Raw genomic sequence first — 24246 nt, forward strand, 5'->3', positions numbered from 1 at the left:
CAATATGGCCAGCACAATCTTCAGACTGACTAATCCCCACATTAGATTACCAATACCAGTATACCTGCTCTGATTGGTAGGTGCTGATCATGTGTGCACCACTGGCCAATCAGAGCAGCACTCAAGGGGCATTAAGCTAGACAGAAAAATTGCAGTGGCCACCTTGAATGGCCAAAAACCAGGAAGAAAACAAGTAGATCAGACAGAAGATATACCCAAGCCCCTCAAGTCCCAGAACAGAATTCAGTCCTGAAACTGGTATGTTGCTTTTCTGGTTACTTACAGGGATTAAAATGGGGTTTGTGCCAAAATAAAGTTTATCCACAGGATGGAGAAAACTATTGCTAGGAATCAGTGGAACCCTACCATTATGGGATCAGCTTGTGCACTTGCCCTTTTACCTTCACTAAGGCTGCTGAGTGTTTGCATTAATCTGGCAGTTCTATTGAAATGCATGGAGCAGTAGCACACGTGCTCAACTATCACTGCATGCATCTGGGAGCTTTAGTACCTCTGTTCTTAAGGGGGGCTTCAGACAACCATATATTGGCCGGCTTTTCACACCCAGCCAGAATACGGTGTCCCTCTGTGCAGGGGGAGGAGGCTGGAAGAGTCGAGAGCAGTGCACTGAGCCCCTGCCACTATTTGCAATGGGAGGGGGTGGGACAGGGCAGAGCTAATTTCCAGGATTTAGCTCTGCCTTGTCCCACCCCCTCCCATTGCAAATAGTGCTGAAGGGCAGAGGGGGCGGGAGCTCAGTGCACTGCTCCCAGCTCTTCCAGCCTCCTCCCCCTGCACAGAGGGACACCGGCTGGGTGTGAAAACCCAGCCGATATACGGTCATCTGAATAAGCACTATGATTGGCAGTTGGACCCCCACCAGATTTCTTATCCTTTGGATAGGAGATACTTTAAGGCTGGGTACACACAGGACGTCATTTCCGTGTGGATTGTCCACGCGCGGCTCCTAATCCTGAGATTACCCAGCAAGAAAAAAATGGACCTCGCCCACACGCTGCAGCCAGACAGAAATGGGCCATGCGGCGAAGAAATTAAAAATTCTGCAGAGTAATACCTTCCTTGTACACTATGCAGTGCTCAATGCCCCAGGTGTATAAAACTGCCCCAGTGGTTTAAGCGTCAGCCCTGTGCACACAAACTCACCCCCCCCCCCCCCCTTGTTCAAGTGTCCAGCGATCAGCTGAACAGCACAATGTGGCCTCCACGGGAATCACAAGATGCTGAACAGAACCCCATTGTCTGCAACATTCTTCAGGGTCATTTAATATGCAGTTGCAGTCACCCCCAGCCTGGAAGCATACACAAGTTGTGTCACCAGTCAACCTATGGAGCCCACACAACACCGCATGCCAGGGGCCAATCCAGAGTCCATGGACTCTCCAAAACTATGTGCCAGCCACTGTAGCCTATGAATGTGTTGGAGGTGAAGTCTTCGTTAGCACAAATACGTCATATACCTTACTCTGGATCCCATTGTGTATTTTATACTTGTTACATCCACAGCTGCACTCACACCTAAAGCCCTATTAAGCACGGATGACCAAGGGTCAGTCAAACTAGATTGTGACATTTTCTACTTCTGGTTGTGACAGTCACCGGTTGAAGCTAAAGATAAGCTATAGCATAAGACACGAGGCAAGCCCTGTGCGGGATTAGGATTTACAGTTCCTCAGTGTTATATGAGGACACATCCTGGGTCTTGCACCATTGAGAGACTCAAACACAAGAGGAGAAAACAAGCATAGGCCTCTGAAACCCACCTTTATTTGTAAAAATGCAGATATATATATATATTTATATAAAACATCTCTGTGGACGTGCTCCCTTACAAAAACTAAACCAGAGAAGGCACAATGAGAACTCTGAACAGGACGCACACAGGCCACTCTGCGCCCCTCGCCAAGATGCATCTTCTTTCACGGGAAACAGGCCGGACAGGTGCACGCAGGGAACGAGGGTGTGCAGGCAGGCGGAAGAGGGAGGGGAGAAGGGCAATGTGTGAAATGTCAGGACAAACTGCGCGCTTAATAATAGGTTTCCTTCTCCACCCAGCCTGGGGAGAAAAAAAAAAAAGAAAGAGCAAGTAAATCAGTGGCAAGAAGAAAACATCAATACAGTGTCATACATACAACTACTGGAGAAGATGGATCACTGATCCTACAACTACATCAGGCTTTTCTGTGCCCCAAAGGGCAACAATGCAGCTTGACCAAAGCATTTATAAAACAGAGTTACTAGCATCTGCCAGATAAGATGGGACACTTACCACCAGGGCTGCGTCTGATGATCAGTTTACGGATTTCATCATATACAAAGATGAGCAGCGAGTACGGGAAGGCACAGAACCACCATGTTGGCCTGTAACAGATTAGAGGCAATTAGAAGCTGCACCCAAGCGCACGAGTGAGCTGGTCACAGATGTCTGGACTTCACTTACTTGAGTGGGTACATGCGTAATGCCACGTCCATGCCTGGGCAGTATGACAGGAAGGCAGCCAGTGCAGTCTCCTCAAACAGCCCAAAGATCAGGATCTTGTTCCTATAGAGAGGAAAGTGCAGTTACATCCCCACAGCTCAGCAGCATCACACTCCCCTTCATAAACCACCTCACGCCTGTACTCACTTCATGCCTTGCTGGAACACAGAGTTCCTCCTGGTCTTGCAGATGATCAAGTCAGCCCACTGTACAATCACGATACTGACGAAGAATGAGGTGTGACAGGTGAACTCTACAATCTTCCTCTGTTCATAGGTCTGTCAAGGGAGGGAAGAGAATGAGAATCCTGTAGAGCAACCACCACTCCTGAGGCAAATGCACATAAAGAGGACACTCACCCACTGCTGTCCGTAACTGTCCTCCACATCGTTCATCCAACGGTCATCCCAGTTCACTCGGATGCCAAGCAAAGTACTCGGCAGAAAGCCATTCTCCGCCAAAATTACAAAGTAGGTGAAGAACCCACCAAGGGCCTGGATCATACCTGATAAGAGAAGGATATTAAAGCTGAGCAAGTGACCAAAAACAGGGTCATCCCATCAGCGTCCTCATCGACTACACATGCAGGGCATTAGAGATGCTCACCAATCTGGCCATAAGCCATGCTGATAAGACGTTCGTTCACCAACTTATCCGTTTTAGGGTTTCTAGGCTGACGTTTCATGATGTCGCTTTCGGCTTGTTCATAAGCCAGGGAGATGGCAGGGACCTGAAGAGAAATACAGTCAGGGATCCCCCAATAATTTTACACCACCGCCACGTTTATGAGTTTGAGCTACGTACCATGTCAGTGCCTAAATCAATGCAGAGAATGGTGACAGTACCCAGCGGCAGAGGGATGTTGGCAATAATGAAGATGAGGAAGGGTGTGATCTCCGGGATGTTACTGGTGAGGGTATAGGCAATAGATTTCTTCAAATTATCAAAAATCAGACGTCCTGCAAGAGAAGGAAAAAGGAATGATGTGGGTGTTGCAGATGATAAACTGCAAAAACGAAGCCTGTCAGACAGGGCACTTACCTTCCTCCACACCAGTCACAATAGAAGCAAAGTTGTCGTCCAGCAGAATCATGTCTGCAGCTTGTTTTGAGACATCAGAACCTGCAATACCCATAGCGATGCCAATGTCTGCCTTCTTTAGAGCTGGGGAGTCGTTTACACCATCCCCAGTCACAGCCACAATGGCTCCCTGCAAGACAGAATATTCATGTATTGGGATTAGCAACCACCACCTTATAGCCAAGACCATATCAATGGACATTAGTCATCCACGTACCTGTCTCTGACAGCCCTCCACAATGATGAGTTTCTGCTGAGGGGAGGTTCTGGCAAAGACTATTTCTGTGTGGTATCGGAGGATGTCATCAATCTGTTCTGGTTGCATGTCCTTTAGATCTGAACCATGGATTACACATGCCTTGGCATCCCTGGAGGGGAAGAGAAGAGTAATGCAAAGTCCTTTTCAGAGCCAAGTAAACACAGCACTGCCCAATGAAACTCCTCTCCCTCTTGACATACCTGGGGTTCACTTGGTTCACTGGGATGTTGAGCCTGGCTGCGATATCTTCTACTGTTTCGTTGCCCTCAGAAATGATACCCACTCCCTTGGCAATGGCCTTGGCAGTGATTGGGTGGTCACCAGTGACCATAATAACCTGCCAGACAGCAGAAGAGAAGTTAAACCCATAACAACCTTCAAAAAGTAACAGCACCTGCACAATTAAAGAAAAAAAAAAAAAAAAAAAAGTCACCCACCTTGATTCCTGCACTTCTGCATTTGCCAACTGCATCGGGCACAGCAGCACGGGGAGGATCAATCATTGAAATGAGGCCAACAAAGCACATACCCTCTGTTGGAAAATTCACATCTTCTGTATCAAAATTGAAGCCGTCAGGGAACTGTTCATCATTGAGAACCAAGTGACAGAAACCTGCAGGGAGAAGGTATGAGATTAGACAGTGTCTACAAGCAACATGGTGGCTCACAAGTTGACTCATGAACAAGGCCTCACCCAGGACTCTCTCCCCCAGGCCTCCGAGTTCCAGGTAAGCATTCTGGAAGGCATCCTTCAGCTCCTCGTCAAGGGGTTGCTCTTTGCCTTGCATAAGGATGGTGGAACAACGGTCCAGGATCCTCTCGGGTGCACCCTTCATGACCAGCAGATAACGTGACTCTGACTGGTTAGCATTCTTGTGTATGGACAGCTGTGAAAGAAAGGAATAGAAGCGATAACTGAGGCAGAAGTCCACTTCCAAGACACATCACAACCAGCGGGTCAGGCCTTGAAAGCCAAACAGATTAAGCCCCTCTATGGTCAGGCACAAATCGCTGAAGACACACAAATCGCCAGCTTTTACCGGACAGGATAAGCCTTCAGGAATGTCCGAACTCAAAAAGCAGCAAATCCACAACAAGCAGCTTATTACTGAAAGTGCAGGAGAAAGCTGACTAATAAGATTAAGCCACCCTGCAGAGAAATGTAAGACGCACCAGACGGCCAGAGGCCAGGCTTCTACATGAATGCACCGCCACCCGAGTGGCCCCTCACAACACAGGCTACTACTAATACAGCCCTATAGGAAACCCCGACTGCTCTGTCTAATAACCCAAAGTTCAGCACCATAGGGCCCTGCGTAATATATTATGTAAATTCATCTGCTTGGCACATGTGCTCTTCATTAGGCTAAACTGAGAAGCGATTTGTCCTCTATGATCTGGTAAGTCAGCGCATGCAGAACTTCTGATCAGACAGCAGCGGCTGTTCGCATACAAGGAGTGACAGCGTGTGAGCTCAGCTAGGCAGCACGTTGCAGCCTCAGCTTCCACTCAAGATTACAGGTTTATTTTAAGCAGACTTGACAGACGTAGGTCGACATCTTCTGACCTCATCACCCTTAATCCGGCTGTGTGGAGAGGAATCAGATGCAACAGCAGCATTCATCTGATCTGAACTTCAAGCCTGCAGCAAAGCAACACTGGCATCTTTTGGCGCTGCAGGCTAGCAAGATTGTTCAAATTTATAATCCGTGCTTATAGTATACAAACGCTGCTCACCTGGTATTTGTTGGTGGAGTTGAATGGGATCTCAGCCACTTTGTGGTTCTTCTCCCTCATATCCCTCACAGAGCCACAGCAAAGCTCAATACACTTCAGCAGGGCAGATTCAGAGGCATCTCCAGCCACATCCCTCTGCACAACAGAACAAGAGTGTAAGGCATCACAAAACTCACCATCTTCAGGAACAATGGGCCAGGAACCCAAGGGACTCACCTTCAGAATAGGTGTATTCTCCTGACCAGCCTGGAACACAGCACGGTTACACAGACCAGCTATACGAGCCAGAGCTGTCCAGGTGGGGGAGCTCTTATCAAAAGAGGCACCTGTGGGGAGAAGAGAATGAGAAACCTGCTCTAATTATCACAGCATCCCCGAGACCCCTTAGACCTGAACCATCTATCCAGTCTAAGAACAGGAGATCATACCGCTTTGATTTTCTGTGGTGTCGGCTTCATGAATCTGGTTATCAAACCACATGTGTGCAACAGTCATCCGGTTCTGAGTGAGGGTCCCAGTCTTGTCGGAGCAGATGGTAGAGGTAGATCCGAGGGTTTCCACAGCTTCCAAGTTCTTCACCAGACAATTTTTACGAGCCATCCTCTTAGCAGTAAGTGTAAGGCACACCTAAGGAGCAGTATCAACACTATGAGAACTGACTTGGGCTGGTGGCACCAAATCAACCTTCCCCAGCCCAATTTACTTACAGTGACTGTAGCCAAAAGACCTTCAGGCACGTTGGCAACAATGATACCAATGAGAAAGATGACGGCCTCAAGCCAAGTGTACTGCAAGATGAGCGAGAGAATGAAGAAGGAGACACCCAGGAAGACAGCCACACCAGTGATGATATGGATGAAGTGCTCAATTTCAATAGCGATGGGGGTGCGACCACCCTCCAGACCAGAAGCCAGGGTTGCAATACGCCCCATGACAGTGCGGTCACCGGTGTTGATGACAATACCACGAGCCGTTCCTGTTGAAGAAAGAATGAAAGTGTCACCTCAGAGCCTGCACATTACACAAACTGACTTATCTGCCAGTGGCCACACACCTTCCACACAGTTAGTGGAGAAGAAAGCAATGTTCCGGGTCTCCAGGGGGTTCTCGTTGGTAAAGTCAGGAGATCTGGTTTGGGGCTCTGATTCTCCGGTCAAGGAAGAGTTATCCACCTGTTGGATAGGACAGACAGTGTGAAACTACTGAGACTGGAAAGCTGAATAAGGCATGAGGTTAGGGTTCACCTGTCCTCACCTTACAGCCATGGGCAGAGATAATACGCAGATCAGCTGGGATCCTGTCACCACCCTTTACTTCTACAAGATCTCCTTGGACAACATCTTCGGCATTGATACTAAGTTTCTCACCATTACGGATAACCAGGGCTTGCTGGAGGGAGACGACAGACAAGTTTGTATTATAAAACCATTACAAGATATATAATGCTGCCACTGTACAGCCTGGTGAGGGACACACCTGGGGCACCATGTTCTTGAAGGATTCCATGATTTTCGAGCTCTTTGCCTCTTGATAGTAGGAGAAGCAGCCAGTGATGATAACGACAGCGGACAGCACAACACCGAGGTAGAGCTGAGGGGGAAAAAAAATAAATAAATGAGTTACAGAGAACACATCACCCTTGATATAAGCCTGGTGGTGGCGCTGCTCCTCACATTATCGTTCTGTGGCTCGTCCTCTGTCGCAGCCTGAATACCATATGCCAAGAAGCAGAGAATGGCCCCAATCCAAAGCAGCATAGAGAAGCCTCCAAAGAGTTGGCGGCAGAACTTCACCCATTCTGGAGTGGTAGGGGGAGGAGTCAGTGCGTTTGGACCATCTCGTGCCAAGATTTCAGCTGCCCGTGCTGTTGTAAGACCCTGTAACGGAAAAGCATTGTCACAGACCCCACATGCACAGGCGTGACAATGGCATAGGCATCACCTGCCAGTCGTCATCTTACCCGGGTCAGATCAGTTCCATACTTGCGGTGCAGCTCATCCAAGGTCATCTTATGGTCGTCCTACAAGAAGAAGAGTGGATAAGAAGCGGCACAAAGCAAGTCATGGCGGCACAAGATCTATACATAGAAGGGCGAGCAGCCCTCCACCATGGAGTCTTCAACTTACCAGTGACACTTCCTTCTTAAGCTCATCCATATCTTTCTCCTTCCCTTTGCCCTTCTTCTTGCCGCCATGTTCAGAAGTGGCTGCGGGCTCATACTTATCACGTCCGGCCTATGGAGAGGCAACAGAAAATGTAAAAAGGTTCACAAAAGACACAATTCTATTACTACTCACATCAGATTATACAGTAAAAAGGTGCCAATGTCTAAGATTACAACCACCGGGGGGCACCAGCCCTAAAATATACAAGATGTCCTGCCGCGCAGCTATGTGTCACCTCGTCTGCCATTGTCCATTAACAAGGTGACAAGTGAGAGCGCCAGCCAGCAGCCACCCTATCCAACATTACAGCCACCGCCAGCTCCGTACCAGTTTCTATAGCAACTCCCTGGCAATCGTTCAGACCCCTCTACTATGTGCGGAATGTGCAGTCACTTCTACTGAAGAGGCTCACTAACCAACCAGCGAAGGGTTAATGCCGCTCAACAACCCCTCACCGTCACATGCTACAGGAACAATGTGCCATAGATAAACCAGATACATTGAGAAACCGGACCTGCGAGAAGAGGAGGAGGGTGCAGGAAGGAGGGGAAGCAGCTGATCTGGGGAGATGGGGCCGGTGGTGCAGTCAGCAGAGCAGCCTCCGCCATGTGTAGCGGAGCTGGGGATCTATGAGTCATACACTCACGTGAGCGCCGACGGGGTTAATGCACTGCCCCCCCACCCCCACCCCGCCCTTGCACAATGCTGCAGTCACAAAAGACAGGGAGGGCAGTTTCCGTAATCTGTAGCCACTGTTTCCATGACTCTGCTCCCACCAGGGCTTCCCAGCAGACACTAGAGACTCCCGGAAGAGAGGAACAAGTGTTAACGAGCGCAGTAACCCTTCATGGCTGCCTGAGGCCTTGATTCTCAGAGCCAACTATACATGCCCTGCACGGCCCACTCGCATAGAAGCCCCCATAGACAGGAACTGCATGATAGAAGACACACAAGAGGGCCTCATGTATCAAAACTGTTGCCCATAGCAACCAGACGGCTTTGATAAATGAGGCCCGCTGTACGATGTGGTGAGTACCTGTTCTATACATACAATGCACTATGGAGTATCCAATAAAGGGGCTGCACATCACTGCAGCCAGAACCCCCCAGTACAATCCATAACCAGATGACGAAGGAGAGGTAATGGCCCGTTTACACGCAACAATTTGCTCAATAGTGAGAGATTATCATTCCTTCTAAAACGCGAGCGAATGACTAACGATAAATTGTGTATTTCTCAGTCGTTCCGTTTCAGCCATTTGACCGCTCCCCACTCGGTGTTTCACATGGGATGTGAAGCGCTGAGCGAGAAGTGAACGCTTCTCAGCAATGATCTGCCTGTCTAAACGGGTTTCACAAATGCGACCAACCGCGGGGCTTTGCTGCAATATTAATTTAATTTTCGGCCGCAGCGCTGCAATCAAACAGATGCCTGTTAGGCTCCATTGAAAACAATGGGAGAGTTATACCGCGATTAGCATGGCGCTCAGGACGCCGCTGTAAAAGCGCCTGCGTGAGGGAGGTCACAGCGACGATGTCACCCGCTCGGGGCGCTTGCTCAAACGAGAATCTACTTGTTGTGTAAAAGGGGTATTAAACTGAACGCCAGGGGTCCGGCGATCATATGATATGTATATGGTGATGGTACTTCTAGATGGACACTGATATGTGGGGACGACATACAGGCATATACCCCCGCCAGACCACTTAATGACCCCCACTGGACCCAAACAATAGGACTTCCGCACCACTTCCCACATCAGGCCTCTGACTGTATGTTACTCCAGCACCACCTCTCATAAAGATAATAACTACAGCAGAGTACAATGCTCAGAAAATGCCCTGAAGGTGCCAACTTCAATGACTTTGTCCAAGGTCACAGGCAGGAGGGCACAGACAGCACACACAAAAAAAAAAAGTGATGTGAAGATGGTGCCAGCCTTGGGGCAGACAAGTCTCACCACGTAGTACCCTCCCAGTGTTGTAATCAGACTCAGGACAAGTACCTGCACATCACCCAGCGCGGGGGGAGGGGCTTAGTGTACCGGCACATCACCCAGCGAGGGGTGGGGGGAGTCGCCAACAATAGTGCTCCAAGTCCTGTAATCCGATCACCTCCACAACGTCACAAGAACAAACTGTTCACTGGCACCAAACTTCTGAGAAGACAAAGGTAGGCCCTGTGCCCGGAGACGCCTCGGGTAAATGTGCTCACTGCTCATCTGGATGGGGGTATTCTAGAACCCTCACTTAAGGTAACCCTGCACCCCCCCCCCCCCCTATGAACTAGCTCCCCCAATAACCAGAAGTCAAGGCCACCCATTTCTAGGAAAGCCGAGTGAGAACCAATATGGCCACTATTTCGGGTGCGTTGACACTTTGCCGATTTGCTGCAGATTTCACCCCTCCATTTGAATTCAATGAAAAAGGATGAAACCTGCAACAAAGTTTGTGATAAAATCTGCAGCAAGTCAGCGATGTGTGAACGCACCCTTACATGCCCCACGAGGTGCTGAAGTATAACCACTGGGCATCTCTGCCACTCAGGAGTCTGGGAAAGTCAGACAAGTTTAGGAACTGACTACCTTATATTTTTGAATATGAAGGAGTAACAGCAGGCGCTTGGGGAACTGCCATTCAACTCCAGTGGATGCCTCGGGTCACAAGAATGGTGGCACTGCCTTAGAGTCTGTAGCGGGTGGCAAGGCCTGCTCATTGCCTCAGGGCACAGGAGCGAAGCCAGGATAACACGCCCTGGGAACAGCACACCTACAGGAACATTTCACAACCTCACACATTAACCCTTTACAGCACAGACATGAGCCCGGCCACCTGGGGCAAACATTCCCGCAGATATATTTTAGCAGTCGTCCGAGATGGTGTAAATGTAACGTGCCAGCTGCAGATATCTAAGTGCATGCAGCAGCTCTGCAGTACCCGGCTGGCAGTAGCAGGTATCCGGGATCCAACAGGCCAGATGACCAGGAAGGGCACCAACGTTCCTACCTGCACTCCCCAAGACCCCATGATGCTGTAATACAGAGGAGGCCAGGAAGAAGGGGGCACAGGAGTGAGTTCGGTCTCCTTCACACTGGTTAGGGCGATAGCGGGCTGTGATTCACGGCCCGATCATCGCCCTCGCCATCCATGTGAAACCCGTGGATGCGAGGCGATTTCATGTGAAAACAGCCTTGCATCCCTGCAGGGATAAAGGAATTCCTCGCAGCCGAATTCTCCCATTGTTTTCAATGGGCAATATCGCAGAAAGTTCAGGGCTCATCCCATGAGACAGGATTACACTACCTACCTATCTCATGCCAGCTTATAGGTTGCCCCATAGCCCCCCACCCCGATCTGTACAAGCGCAGCCTACAGAGGAGCTGCTCCCACCATGTAACAAGGCAACGGCACAACAAGGTCGCCGAAGAGTGGGCATTCCACCTACCAAAGGAAAGGACTGCCCGTGTGTAGCTCCCATCCCCCATCATCCTCACTAAGCATAGCAACTACCCTCCCCAGGCAGCAGGTAACGCAGATGTAAAGCTATTAACCCATTCAGAGCAGGATTCTCCTGAAAGACTGGCCCGCTGGCATCACACTGCCTGAATTATGTGCCCCCCTAATGATCAGGCAGGAGATACAAGACCACAGTAGTCTGCAGCCGCAGGGACACGTGGCTGCAGCAGCTGCCAATGTCAAGGGGCAGCAGAGGCGCCAACACTAATTTACAAGTGAAAGGAGTGAAGTAACTGGCACACGCGCCATCCCTGGCATCGCTGCAGCATCCTCAGAGACCAGACGTCAGGAGTGGGAACACCTCCCCCCCCCCCCAACCTTCTTCGCAATGCAGACTCTTCCTGCCGCCGGACACCATAATGCCAGCGCTTAACTCATTCAACGCCTAAAAGATGCAGTGATGGAGAGCGCCCAATGTCTCTACCCAGGAGCCTAAGAGATGCCAACATGAGAGGCAAAAAATATATCAAGGCTCAATACAGAGAGCTCTCCCTGGACTTGAACAGAGGGGCATCCATCATGCCTACAGACACACGGAGAGCCAACCTTACCCAAGAAGAAAGGCATCTAGAAAATGTCAGCAGGCACACATGAAGAACACAGGCAAGACATGGAAAGAACATCCGTGTAGTAAGCACTGGGCCACAGCCTCAGTGGTAGGGGGACCATAAAACCAGCTGCGCCTCAATGTCTCCCCACATATCATAACTAGCAGAGATCAGTGAACAGCCAGGAAAAGCAACAAATCCAACCTGCCCAGACCGTACTGTACCACCCACCCCTCCAACCTGCCCAGACCCCACTGCACCCCCCAACCCGCCCAGACCCCACTGCACCCCCCAACCCAAGGCAGCTCCAACTGCACCCCCACACTCCTCCAACCTGCCCAGACCCTACTGCACCCCCACACTCCTCCAACCTGCCCAGACCCTACTGCACCCCCCACTCCTTGAACATAAGGAAGCCCCACTCCTCCAACCTGCCCAGACCCTACTGCACCCCCATTTCTCTAACCTAAGGCACCCCCCACTCCTCCAACCTGCCCAGACCCTAGTGCGCTCCCCACTTCTCCAACCTGCCCAGACCCCCCTATTCCCCCAACCTGCCCAGACCCATTGCGCTCCTCCCCCACTCAACCTGCCCAGATCTTACTGCACCCCCCCACCAACCTGCTCAGATCCTACTGTGCCCCCCACCTGTTTAACCTGCCCAGACCCTACTGCTGACCCGCACTCTTCCAGCCTACCCAGATCCTACTGCACCCACCACTCCTTCAACCTGCCCAGACCCTACTGCAGCACCCCCCCCCCCCTCTACTCAAACCTGCCCAGACCCTACTGCACTCCAACTGCTTAGATCCTACTGTGCCCCCACCCCTTTAACCTGCCCAGACCCCACTGCACCAACCCTACAGCACCACCCTCCCCCCCCACTTCTCCACCCTGCCCATACCCTACTGCTCCCCCCCCCCCATCAAACTTGATCAGGTCCTACTGCACCCCACCTTCCTCTCCTTTAACCCACCCAGACCCTACTGCACCCCCCCCCCCCAACCTGCCCAGACCTTACCGCACCCCGTCCTTCAACCTGCCCTATTACCCCCCATTCCCTGTTCTCGCTTTGTTCCAGCTCTATCTAGTCCCCATCCATATCTAACCATCACCTCCCCCGTATTTGAGCCCGAATACCTTCCCGACCGGTCTCTGGTCTTACCCCGTATCCCATGCTGTCGGTATGGCGAATCTCCTCCTCTCGCGGGACCGCGCTCTACCGCCGCCTGACTGAAGAGAACGCGCAGCTCTCACTACTTTATATATACCGGCCGAGCGCCGTCACCATGACGTCACGGTCACCACAGCGACTGGTGCCGCCCCTCCCCTAGCGCGAGCGCAGAACTCTTCCCGCCTACACGCGCAACCGCGGCGCTGAGGAAGAGAGAGAGGATATCAAATAGATGCAGCAGGGCCTGCAGAACTTAGAGGACGTGCGGCAGAATATCATTGTCACACTGCAGTATCCGCAGAATATACACGACGTGAGGCAGAATGTAATTATAACGCTGCAGGGTTTATGTAATATACGCGACATGAGGTAGAATATACGTTATATGCATGATATGAGGTAAAATATCCTTACTGCCCTGCAGGGTATACATAATAAAAGCGACATGAGGTAAAATATCCTTACTGCCCTGCAGGGTATACATGATATACGCGACATAAGGTAAAATATCCTTACTGCCCTGCAGGGTATATATAATATACACGACATGAGGTAAAATATCCTTACTGCGCTGCAGGGTATATATAATATACGCGACATGAGGTAAAATATCCTTACTGCCCTGCAGGGTATACATAATATACGCGACATAAGGTAAAATATCCTTACTGCGCTGCAGGGTCTACATAACATACACATGAGGTAGAATATACGTTATATGCATGATATGAGGTAAAATATCCTTACTGCCCTGCAGGGTATACATAATATACACATCATGAGGTAGAATATTGTTACTAGACTGAAGGGTCTACATTATATACATGACATGAGGTAAAATATCCTTACTGCCCTGCAGGGTATACATAATATACACAACATGAGGTAGAATATCCTTACTGCCCTGCAGGGTATATATAATATACACGACATGAGGTAGAATATCCTTACTGCCCTGCAGGGTATATATAATATACACGACATGAGGTGGAATATCCTTACTGCCCTGCAGGGTATACATAATATACACGACATGAGGTAGAATATTGTTACTTCACTGAAGGGTCTACGTTATATACATGACATGAGGTAAAATAGCATTAAAATGAGGTAGAATGTAATTATAACGCTGCAGGGTTTCTATAATATACACGGCATGAGGTAGAATATCGTTACTGCCCTGCAGGGTCTACGTTATATACACGACGAGGTAAAATATAATTATAACCCTTCAGGGTTTATGTAATATACACGACATGAGGTAAAATAGCGTTAAAATGAGGTAGAATGTAATTATAACACTGCAGGGTATACATGATATACATGGCATGAGGTAGAATATCCTTACTGCCCTGCAGGTTATACATAATATACGCGACATGAGGTAAAATATCCTTACTGCCCTGCAGGGTATACATAATATACATGATATGAGGTAGAATATCCTTACTGCCCTGCAGGTTATACATAATATACATGATATGAGGTAGAATATCCTTACTGCCCTGCAGGGTATATATAATATACATGACATGAGGTAGAATATCCTTACTGCCCTGCACATTATACATAATATACATGATATGAGGTAGAATATCCTTACTGCCCTGCACATTATATATATTCTACATAACATGAGGTAGAATATTGTTACTACACTGAAGGGTCTACGTTATATACATGACATGAGGTAAAATATCCTTACTGCCCTGCAGGGTATATATAAAATACACGACATGAGGTTGAATATCGTTACTGACCTGCAGGTTATACATAATATACACGACATGAGGTAAAATATCCTTACTGCCCTGATATTTTACCTCATGTTGTGTATAATATATATAATATTATTTTACCTCATGTCGTGTATGATATATATATATATTATACACGACATGAGGTAAAATATTGTTAAAATGAGGTAGAATGTGATTATAACACTGCAGGGTATACATGATATACATGGCATAAGGTAAAATATCCTTACTGCCCTGCAGGTTATACATAATATACACAACATGAGGTAAAATATCCTTACTGCCCTGCAGGGTATACATAATATACACGACATGAGGTAGAATATTGTTACTACACTGAAGGGTCTACGTTATATACATGACATGAGGTAAAATAGCGTTACTGCCCTGCAGGGTATACATAATATACATGACATGATATAGAATATAATTATGCCGCTGCAGGCTTTATGGCCGCCTGCACACAGGCGGATGTGCATTGCGGAATCCGGAGCAGGCGCCCGCCTCCAGATTCCGCAGCACATACAGCCTGTAGCATGCTGTGGCAAATCGCGATTTCATCTCTATGAAATTGATTGCGCTTTTCTGCTTGCGGAGAAGAAATCGCAGCATACTGCGATTCTGTGTGGACTCTGCACGGACAGCTTCCATTGACATTACGTAAGGGTCGCAGATTCCACATCATCGCTAGGCGATGACGCGGGAAAAGCAGTGATTAAAAAAAAAAAAGTGTACACACTGATGAGGGGCAAACACCCCGAAACAGCTGTCTGTGTATGGATTCTGGCTTGGCTTTCAATTGCCAATCATCGTTAAAGGCTTGTATAAAGAGTCTAACATTGACTTGCAGGAATGCTGCCTTCCAATAGGTGGCACTGCAGAGGTATTGTTCCATCTCCCTTATTTGTATATTACCCAGAGGAGCATGAATGTTCTTATAAGTCTCTTCACTCAATCACCGTCTAGGTGCTCTCCCTAAGGCCTCCTGCACATGGGCGGAAATTCTGTGGCAGGATTTCCCACAGAATTTCCGCTTGTGCCCGCTGCCATAGGATTGCATTAGATAATGCAATCCTATGCAGACAGCCGCGATTTGATCGCGTGAAAACTCACGCGTAAACAAATCGCAGCATGTGCTACTTCTGTGCAAGCCGAACAGAAACGCCACTAGTGACACGCCGGCTCTGCGCATGTGCCGGGTGGGCGGCAGCCGGCACGTAGCAGAGCGAGACGCCGGGAGCAGGTGAGCCGCAGTGCTCTCTGCAGGGGCAAGGCTCGCATCCCGCTGCGAGAATTCTCGCAGCGGGATCTGACCAGGCCATCTGCAGGAGGTCTAAGGTCCCCATGTCCACAGCGGTGACGGAATATCGCTAGCGATATTCCGCCATGGGGCAGGAGGGGGGAGAGCTGTCAGGTCTCGGTGCTGAGCCTATCTGACAGATAGGCTCACTGCGGAGAATCGCTATGATTCTCCGCTCGTGGACGTTGGGGCTGCGCTTTCCATAGCAACGCTATGAAAAGCATTCACTGCGTTACACTTAGTGCTCCTGTCCGTGCTTATCGCCCGTGGACAGGAGCCCTAAGGAGAAAAGATCCTGACCTGTAATATATACGGCATGGTGTAGTGCGTATAAGTAGTATACAATTATTAGGCCGGCTGCACACGGCGCCCCCCAGAGACCCCAATACTTACCTGCGGATCTGGCGTCCCAGGTCCCGCATGACGCTTCGGAGCGCATGCGCAATAGAGCGCGTGACGCGCCGGCCGCGTCATATGACGCGGTAGACGGAGAGGCGGTTTCACGCTATCTTCCGCTGTGCTACAGCGAAAGATAGCGTGAACGGACGGCTTCCATTGACTGCAATGGAAGCTGTCCGTGCGTACACCCGCGGCAAATAGAGCATGCCGCGGGTGAGTCCGGGTGATTTTATGGTGTGGAATTCCATGGTGGAATTCCGCACCGTAAGCATTGAGCTATTAGGGCAACGCGCCGGAAATCCGTCCGTGGGAAGGAGCCCCTACATTGCATGGTCTACAGAATATACATAACTTGAGGTAGAATATTGTTATTATGCAACATGGTCTACTAACTGTACACAACACGAGATAAAATACTGTTATTAGGCCAAAAACACATGGACGCATGCACTAATACACTCTGGGATTTTTTCTCTTCTTCGGACTATTCCAACTCCACGCTAGTGCATGCAAGTTTGAAAAAAAAAAACAAAACGGGAAGATAGGCCCCGCCCTCTTTCTCGCCCTTGGCATTAACAACGTGCGAGTAAGATAGGGCAAGTCTTATCTTTTCTCATAGTAATAGTAAGGCTTCATTCACACGAGCACATAAACGCCAACGTTTTTAGGGCCGACCAATATACGCGACTATCTGAGGCATTGGTTTCTAATGCATTCGTTCACACAAGCAAAAATACAGCGCATAAATACGTCAGACCATCAAAAATGGGCTCCTATGGGAGCTGGAAAAAAAGGGGAGGGGAACATTTTAGCAGTATCAAACGCTGCAAAAAGCTTACAGGTGCCTCTATATAGGCATTGGAAGGCATCCCGAGGATTTTTGCAGAGCGAGGGTTTTCCGGGGTGCGATGTTTTTTGTTCACTAAAAATGGCACTCCCGTTCATGTGATTGGGCAAAAAAATGCTGGCGGCGATCGCGGAAAAACGTCTGTCCATGCAATTTTACGAGACAGAAAGAAAGTAGACAATTAAAATCAATGGTTTCGTTTTGTTCCATTATGTGGCCGTGATTTTTACAGCCGCATTAAGGGGCTAAAACATGCCCATCTGTTTAAGCCCTTCCGCTGTGAGGTCTATATAATATACACAACATGAGGTGGAATATACATGGCATGAGGTAAAATACCGTTATTGCACTGCAGATCCTACAGAGTATACACAATGTAGAATATCGCTAGGAGATAGAATATACACGGCATGAGGTAGAATAATGTTAAACACACTAATTCAGGTGTTATGTTGCTTATATCTATTTAGGCTATATGTAAAAGCAGGGACAGTATAGGCAATCTTTAGAATGTGTGAAGTTTTTAGGCAGAGTACGAAATGTGCGTTTTATTTAAGTATACTTTCTCTAGGCAAAGTATGAAAATAGAGTCATCAAAAGGCCTTCATTGAAGATAAAAAAAGACGTGAAAATGCAACAAGAAATACAAAACTAAAGTACAGGCCTTTTACTGAAAGAGAGGGAAAAAAGCCAAACAGTATTGACCTAGTGACCTGCGTTTCTGAGTCCTCCGGTAGTTAGTGAACCCTTCTCTGTCTCTCTTTCTAAGGGCTTTTTTAGGCTGGGTTCACACGGGTCAGAATTCTGCCAAAATCTTGTCCACTCGCTGCGGCCAAGCCACACTGAAATTGACATGCCTCGCGGTAAATAAAGACGCAGCATGTCAATTCTTTTTTCATTTCCGCAGCGGCCTCTCTCCTCTCTATAGGGAGAGATAGCCGCAGCGGAAATGCAGGCAGCAAAGCATCTCCATAACCTGCAGCTGAAGGCTGCGGGTTTTGAAGCTGCACTTTTCCCGTAGAAACCTTGTGGTTTTTCGGTGTGGCCAAGCCACAAGATTTCCTTGGTATTTCCGTCCCGTGAGAACCCAGCTTTACACGGAACAATTATCGTTTAGACTGTTGTTGGATCTGAGGAAACTGAACAATATTAGTTCAGTATAAATGCCTGAACGACAAACGATAATTTGTTCATTGTTCGGATTGTGCAGGCATACAAATCAAGCTACGATTAGCCTGTGTATTCAGGCAATTGTTCATTTATAACGAGCCCACTCCGCCTCCATTCACTGAGCGATCAATGCTCCTATGTGAAAGTACAGAAGAAATTATGGCTGGAATGCTGCCCAGTAGTCGTTCTGTGTAAAAGGGCCCTAGGTAAGTCAGACCGCCAGCGGAGGTAAAGAGCTGGATGGGTTCTAACTAGAGATGAGCGAACGTGCTCGTTTAGGACAATTACTCGATCGAGCATCGCTTTTTTCGATTAACTGCCTACTCGGGCGAAAAGATTCGGGGGACAGCGGGGTGGAGCAGAGGGGAGCGCGCTCTCTCTCTCTCTCTTCCCCCGACTCCCCACCGCAACGCCCTGCTCACCCCCGGCACCCCCCGAATCTTTTCGCCCGATTAGGCAGTTACTCGAAAAAAGCGATGCTCCATCGAGTAATTGTCCTAAACGAGCACGTTCGCTCATCTCTAGTTCTGACTCCTATCCTAATGAGTCCCAGCAGCAGACACAGCACTGAGTTGGGCCAGATCCCGCAGCAGAATCCAAACCTGTGACCCCCCCCCCCCCCGTACCTGTCTGCAATCTTTTAATCTGTGCTGCAGATGTGCCGTCCGGCGCACATCAGTACAGATTACATTGTGCCGGTGCTAGGGGATGACCTGGATCCCATGACCTTTCCACAATGATGATTGTGGAAGGGCCTCGGGTCGGATTGCTTCCATCCATTGACTTCAATGGAAGCTGTCCACGTGGAATCCGCACAGAATCGCAGCATGCTGCGATTTCATCTCCGCGAGCGGAAAATCACAATTATTTTCCCGCTCATGTAGAGGAAATCATGTTTTGCCAAAGCATGCTATGGGCGGTATTTGCTGCGGAATCTGGAGGCGCCTGTTCTGGATTCCCCAATGCAAATCCGCCCGTGTGCAGGCGGCCTTAGGGAAGCCACAGAAGACAGCCAGACCTGTTCAGCCTAGCCCTGCAGGTGCTTTGGTCTCTTAAGTTTGGACTGTCTGTCAGCATGAGTGCAGGGGGCCCAGGCTGGAGCTATTAGTAGTGAATGACTGCTGGACTGTAGTAGTGCAGCTTGGAGGAGGATGAGGGTGTGAAGAGTGGAATCTTTAGGTGAAGGGAAAAAAATAGGGCACCTAGGGGAAAGCCCAGTCAACTGTTAGAGAGATTATTTTTACTTTGCCAGTCCACTTTTTGGCATTGCATAGAATGGCCACTATATTACAGTTACAGGTCCTTTCACGGTTGGAGCTTCTCTGTATGAAAATTAGACCGTGACCCCAGAGTGTATAAAATAAAGTGAGCAAGTTTTTTGTGGCTTCATTTCAGTGTGCATATTAGATGGGAAAATTGAGCAGTCTGAGAATCTGAGAAAGAGCAGGTCCTATCTTTTTTTCACACAAATAGTTTGCAAATATTTTGCAGAGAAATAACATGTTAGTCTGAACGAACCTATTGAAATCAAAGCCATCTCTTGGTCGCATTATATGTGCAAATTTTTAACATGCGGAAGTGCCTTCACAAATTAGTTCGTGTGAAATTAGCCTTAGAGCTTATTTAGACGAGCGTATATCGGCTCGGTTTTCACGCCGAGCCGATATACGGTGCCCTTGTCTGCAGGGGGGGGGGGGGGAGAATGGAAGAGCCAGGAGCAGGAACTGAGCTCCCGCCCCTTGCCACTATTTGTAATAGGAGGGAGCGAGACAGGGGCGGAGCTAAGTCACGCCGCTTAGCTCGGCCTCCCATTGAAAATAGGGGCGGGAGCTCAGTTCCGGCTCCTGGCTCTTCCATCCTCCCCCCCTGCAGACAAGGGCACCGTATATCGGCTCGGCGTGAAAACCGAGTCGATATACGGTCGTCTAAATAAGCCCTTAGGCTACATTTGCAAGGGTGAACGTGTTATCGGGCCAAAAAACCCGAGCCAGTATTAGGCTTTTTAATGTGCGTTTTACCTGTGGATGCAAGGTGTTTTTCGTGCAAAAACTTCTGTGAAGTTGCGATCCCCTGGCGCTTGTTTCATGCACGTCAGAAGGTCAGCAAGTATTTCCCATTGATTTCAATGGGAGACATCACAACGCATTGCATGCGTTGTGTTTGACTGTAACTTTGAAAACAATGGGCAATGCGTTTTGAAAAAATAGGACAAGCAATTTTTTTTTTTACCTCGCAGTATCGCCTATGGGAGCTTCTATTGCCGTGATCAGCCGGCAAATGAAGGGGGAATGAGGTAGAGACAGCTTAGCATCGCTAAACTCTCTTTCCCCAGCCGATGGAATTCTGGGCTGCGGCGTATATACGCTGCACCCGGCCACGTGAGTGTGTGAGAAAACGCAAGATCCATGCAATTTTCGGCACCAAATGCAAGCAGCTATACTTTCCACATGAGCCAATATTCCTGCAGAATGACTTAACCCCTTAAGGACCAGACACTTTTTAGGGATTTTACCCATATGGGGGTTTAACTGCCCTATTTTTTTCTTCAGCTAACAAAATTATTTTTGCTGCATTATTTTTTTCGGGACATTTTTTCATATCTTTTTCACTGACTTTTTTTACGGTTTTTTTTTAGTTTATTGGGGGTAAAAAGCTAAAAAAATGTTTTTTTATCACTTACAGTTATTAATAGTATATTTATACTAAGATAAAGTACGAGAATGGGTTCCTCATCTTGTTTCGGGACGTTTTGATATATGATATGTAATGGTTTCGGATTACAGGATGCATCCGGTGATGGTTTTGGTTGGCGTTGGTTTTGGGTTATTTTCTTTCTTAGGGCTTATTTACACAAGCATATATCGGCCGGCGTTTTCAGGGCTGGTCGATATACGCTTCCGTCTAAGCAGTTCCCTCCCCATCACCGGATCTCTGCCTCTCTGTGAAGACAATGAAAGTAGTAGAGCTTTCCTGTTCCTCAGGGCTTATTCACATGGCCGTTCCCATTGCAAACAGCCAGCAAGGGGTGTAGAGGAGCAGGGAAGGGGGTGGGAGTTTAGCAGTTATGCTGCTAAACCCCCTCCACCTCCCTTCTCCGGCAGCTGTCATAGGCTCCCATAGGAATCTATTCAGCCGCCAGCGGCGTAAAAGCACGCGGCAGAAATGCACTTGGTCTGCCGGGCGCTTCTACGCCCATGCGCACCGATGCATTGTAAACCAATGCATAAGAGGGGCAGTGTATATCGGCTGGGCGTGAAAACCTGGCCAATATACGACCGTGTAAATCGAGCCTCAGCTCCATGGTCTTCCCATTTTTTGTTGTGGAACGGAAAGCACCTGACTGCTACAGTCAAAGGCCAAGTTGGTCAGGTAGAGTTCTCCTGCCATCTCCTTTCATTATTTTTACATATTTGGATCTATGTTAAAAGATGGTATAGTATCTGGACAATCCCTTGAAGCAGGTTTTCCGTGGACCTTGTACAGGGGGACTGTGTGAAAACTCAATGTGCATAGAACCTAGCTTACCATTGGAAGAATAAATCAGGAGGATTTCCTAACGTATCCCTCAGACAGAAGGCCTCAAAAGTATGTCTGTTGCATAGGCATACATTACACATAGGATCCTGATTAAAAAAAAAAAAAACAGCAACAAGTGTACCACTCAGTCATTGTATAGGAAAGCACAGTCTGTTGGGTGATTTGTCTTTGAGGCTTCTTTCACATGAGCGCATATCTGCCGGCCGATATGCGCTGTGACCTAATGCATTGGATTCCAATGCATCAGATCACATGGGCGTATTTGTGAGACGTAAAAACACCCGGCCAAGCCAATATAGCGCCAAGCATTTTTATGTCGGATCCAAAACATAGTTCTGGAACTATGTTTTGGGCCGGAATACATCGGCCGCTGCATGGCAGCGGACGTAAGTGGGAGGGAGTTTAGCAGCGTGGCTGCTAAACTCCCTCCCTCTGTTCTCCTCCCCCCATCGCAGAGTCACCTGTCTTCCTCCCTGCTCGTTCTGTGCAATAGGAGGGGCGGGGGTGGAGCCAAGTGCCAATCCGCCCGCCTCTAATTGATGCTATGGGCAAGGGGTGGGGGTGGAGCTAAGCCTCCACCTTCTCCCCGCCCCTTGCTTATAGCCATCAATTGGAGGAGGCGGGGCGGACTGGCGCTTAGCTCTGCCCCCTCCCATTGCATAGAACGAGCGGGAAGGAAGACAGGTGAGCCTGCGATGGGGAGGGAGGGGAAATGGGCGATGGCCTGGTGTGCTCGGCGCATTTGTGCCGGGCTCACCAGGCCATCTGAACGAGCCCACAAACGTTTGATTTGTGCACCCATTCACCAAATTTTTCTCAACCGACGTAGAGTATATTGGCCGGCCGTGAAAACGGTCGGCTGATATTCGCTCGTGTAAAAGAAGCCTTAGGTTTGGAAAACAAAATTGCAGCATGTCTTGTTGTATTTTTCTTTTGCGTAATGCAATTGCGCACACAAAATACGCACTTGTGAACTTATTGAAATCAATGAGTTCTATTTTCTGCATATTGCATGCACAAAATTTTCATTCACAGATACACTTGTGTGACACCGGCCTTATGCTATGGATTCCATACTAAAAACCAGCGGCAAGTTACAGTACAATACATGTGAACAGGGTTTTCAAAGCCCCATCTACAGATAGCTAAAAAAAAAATCCATGTGGAAATATTAGTATGCCGCTCATTATGTTACAGAAAAGCTGCAGGTTTTATCCTTTGCAATGCATAGGATGAAAGCTACAACTAAAGAACAGTGAAATACCCAGCAGGAAGGGGAGGAACAGGGAGCTCAAAATGCTGTAGCTAAATATTTTAGAAGACTGCTATACAGGTAAATATAGCAGTAGTCACAAAAAGCGTCCTCTTCATGTTTTGGGGGCATCCAGCATTACCACAATGACATTGCAGTAGAGGGGTTGATGCTGTATACATTGGAGACAATGCAGCTGCTCAGAGGGTCTTTTGTTTCAGCAATAGACAAGGTAGCAGAACTCTGCCTGAAGAGGTCACACTCAGAAAAGCTCTCCACGTGCTGTGCTCTGATCTTGTTAAGTGAATTAACCTTTAACAGAACGAGCACTAAATTCTATTCACATCTCCTCAGGAAGGTGCTGCCCCAGAGCCGAGTCTGCATCACCGGCCATTGTGCTTTATATACTCCATTGGTACCCAGGAAAAGTGGCAATTGTCAGTGGTGGTCAGACTGGTGTAAAGTCCGTGCACCCCACTTAAGGCCCTTTTACATGGGCCGAGAGCCTCACAATTCCCGTTTGCCTGAGCGAATGTCACCACCAACTCGGCCCGCCTGTTTAAACTGCACGATTCTTGTTGAGAATCATGCAGTTCTTGTGCACTTATCGTTCAGTGTTTTGCATTCCTATGTGTAACATGGAAAAAAAAAAGTTTGGGTACTGTGTTAGGCCCCTTTCCCATGAGCGTATATCAGCACGCCGTTTTCACGGTTGGCCGATATACGCTGTCATCTGATGCATTGGATTCTAATCTAATTCATCAGAACACATGGCTGTATTCTCGTGACGTAAAAGCGCCCGGCTAGCCAATATAGCGCCGGGAGTTTTTATGTCGGGCCCAAAAGATAATCCGGAATTCGTTGGCCGCTGCATGGGCTCTTATGGGAGCCAATGACAGCGGCTAGAGAAGGGAGGTGGGAGGGAGTTTAGCAGTGTGACTCTTCTCTCCTCCCCTTTGGCTGATTGCAATGGGCGCGGTCGGCACTTAGCTCCGCCCGCTTGCA

General features: G+C 48.5%; 1 protein-coding gene across 1 annotated transcript; it reads right to left on the bottom strand.

Moving 5' to 3' along the window:
* Positions 1-1765: 1765 nt before the first annotated feature.
* Positions 1766-13086, bottom strand: LOC136625319 (sodium/potassium-transporting ATPase subunit alpha-1). The gene is made up of 23 exons (XM_066599418.1): positions 12968-13086; positions 7700-7807; positions 7534-7593; positions 7247-7450; positions 7050-7163; positions 6828-6962; positions 6628-6745; positions 6281-6549; positions 6002-6200; positions 5790-5899; positions 5574-5708; positions 4531-4723; positions 4274-4449; positions 4037-4173; positions 3795-3945; positions 3539-3707; positions 3302-3456; positions 3104-3227; positions 2857-3002; positions 2645-2775; positions 2459-2560; positions 2288-2379; positions 1766-2074 (listed from the first exon to the last, which is right to left on the bottom strand). Exons 1-23 carry the CDS (start codon positions 12977-12979, stop codon positions 2046-2048), a joined length of 3069 nt encoding a protein of 1022 aa, XP_066455515.1. The 5' UTR covers positions 12980-13086; the 3' UTR covers positions 1766-2045.
* Between the last annotated feature and the right edge of the window lie 11160 nt (positions 13087-24246).

This window comes from Eleutherodactylus coqui, chromosome 4, assembly GCF_035609145.1.
Source record: "Eleutherodactylus coqui strain aEleCoq1 chromosome 4, aEleCoq1.hap1, whole genome shotgun sequence".
Lineage (NCBI taxonomy): Eukaryota > Metazoa > Chordata > Amphibia > Anura > Eleutherodactylidae > Eleutherodactylus > Eleutherodactylus coqui.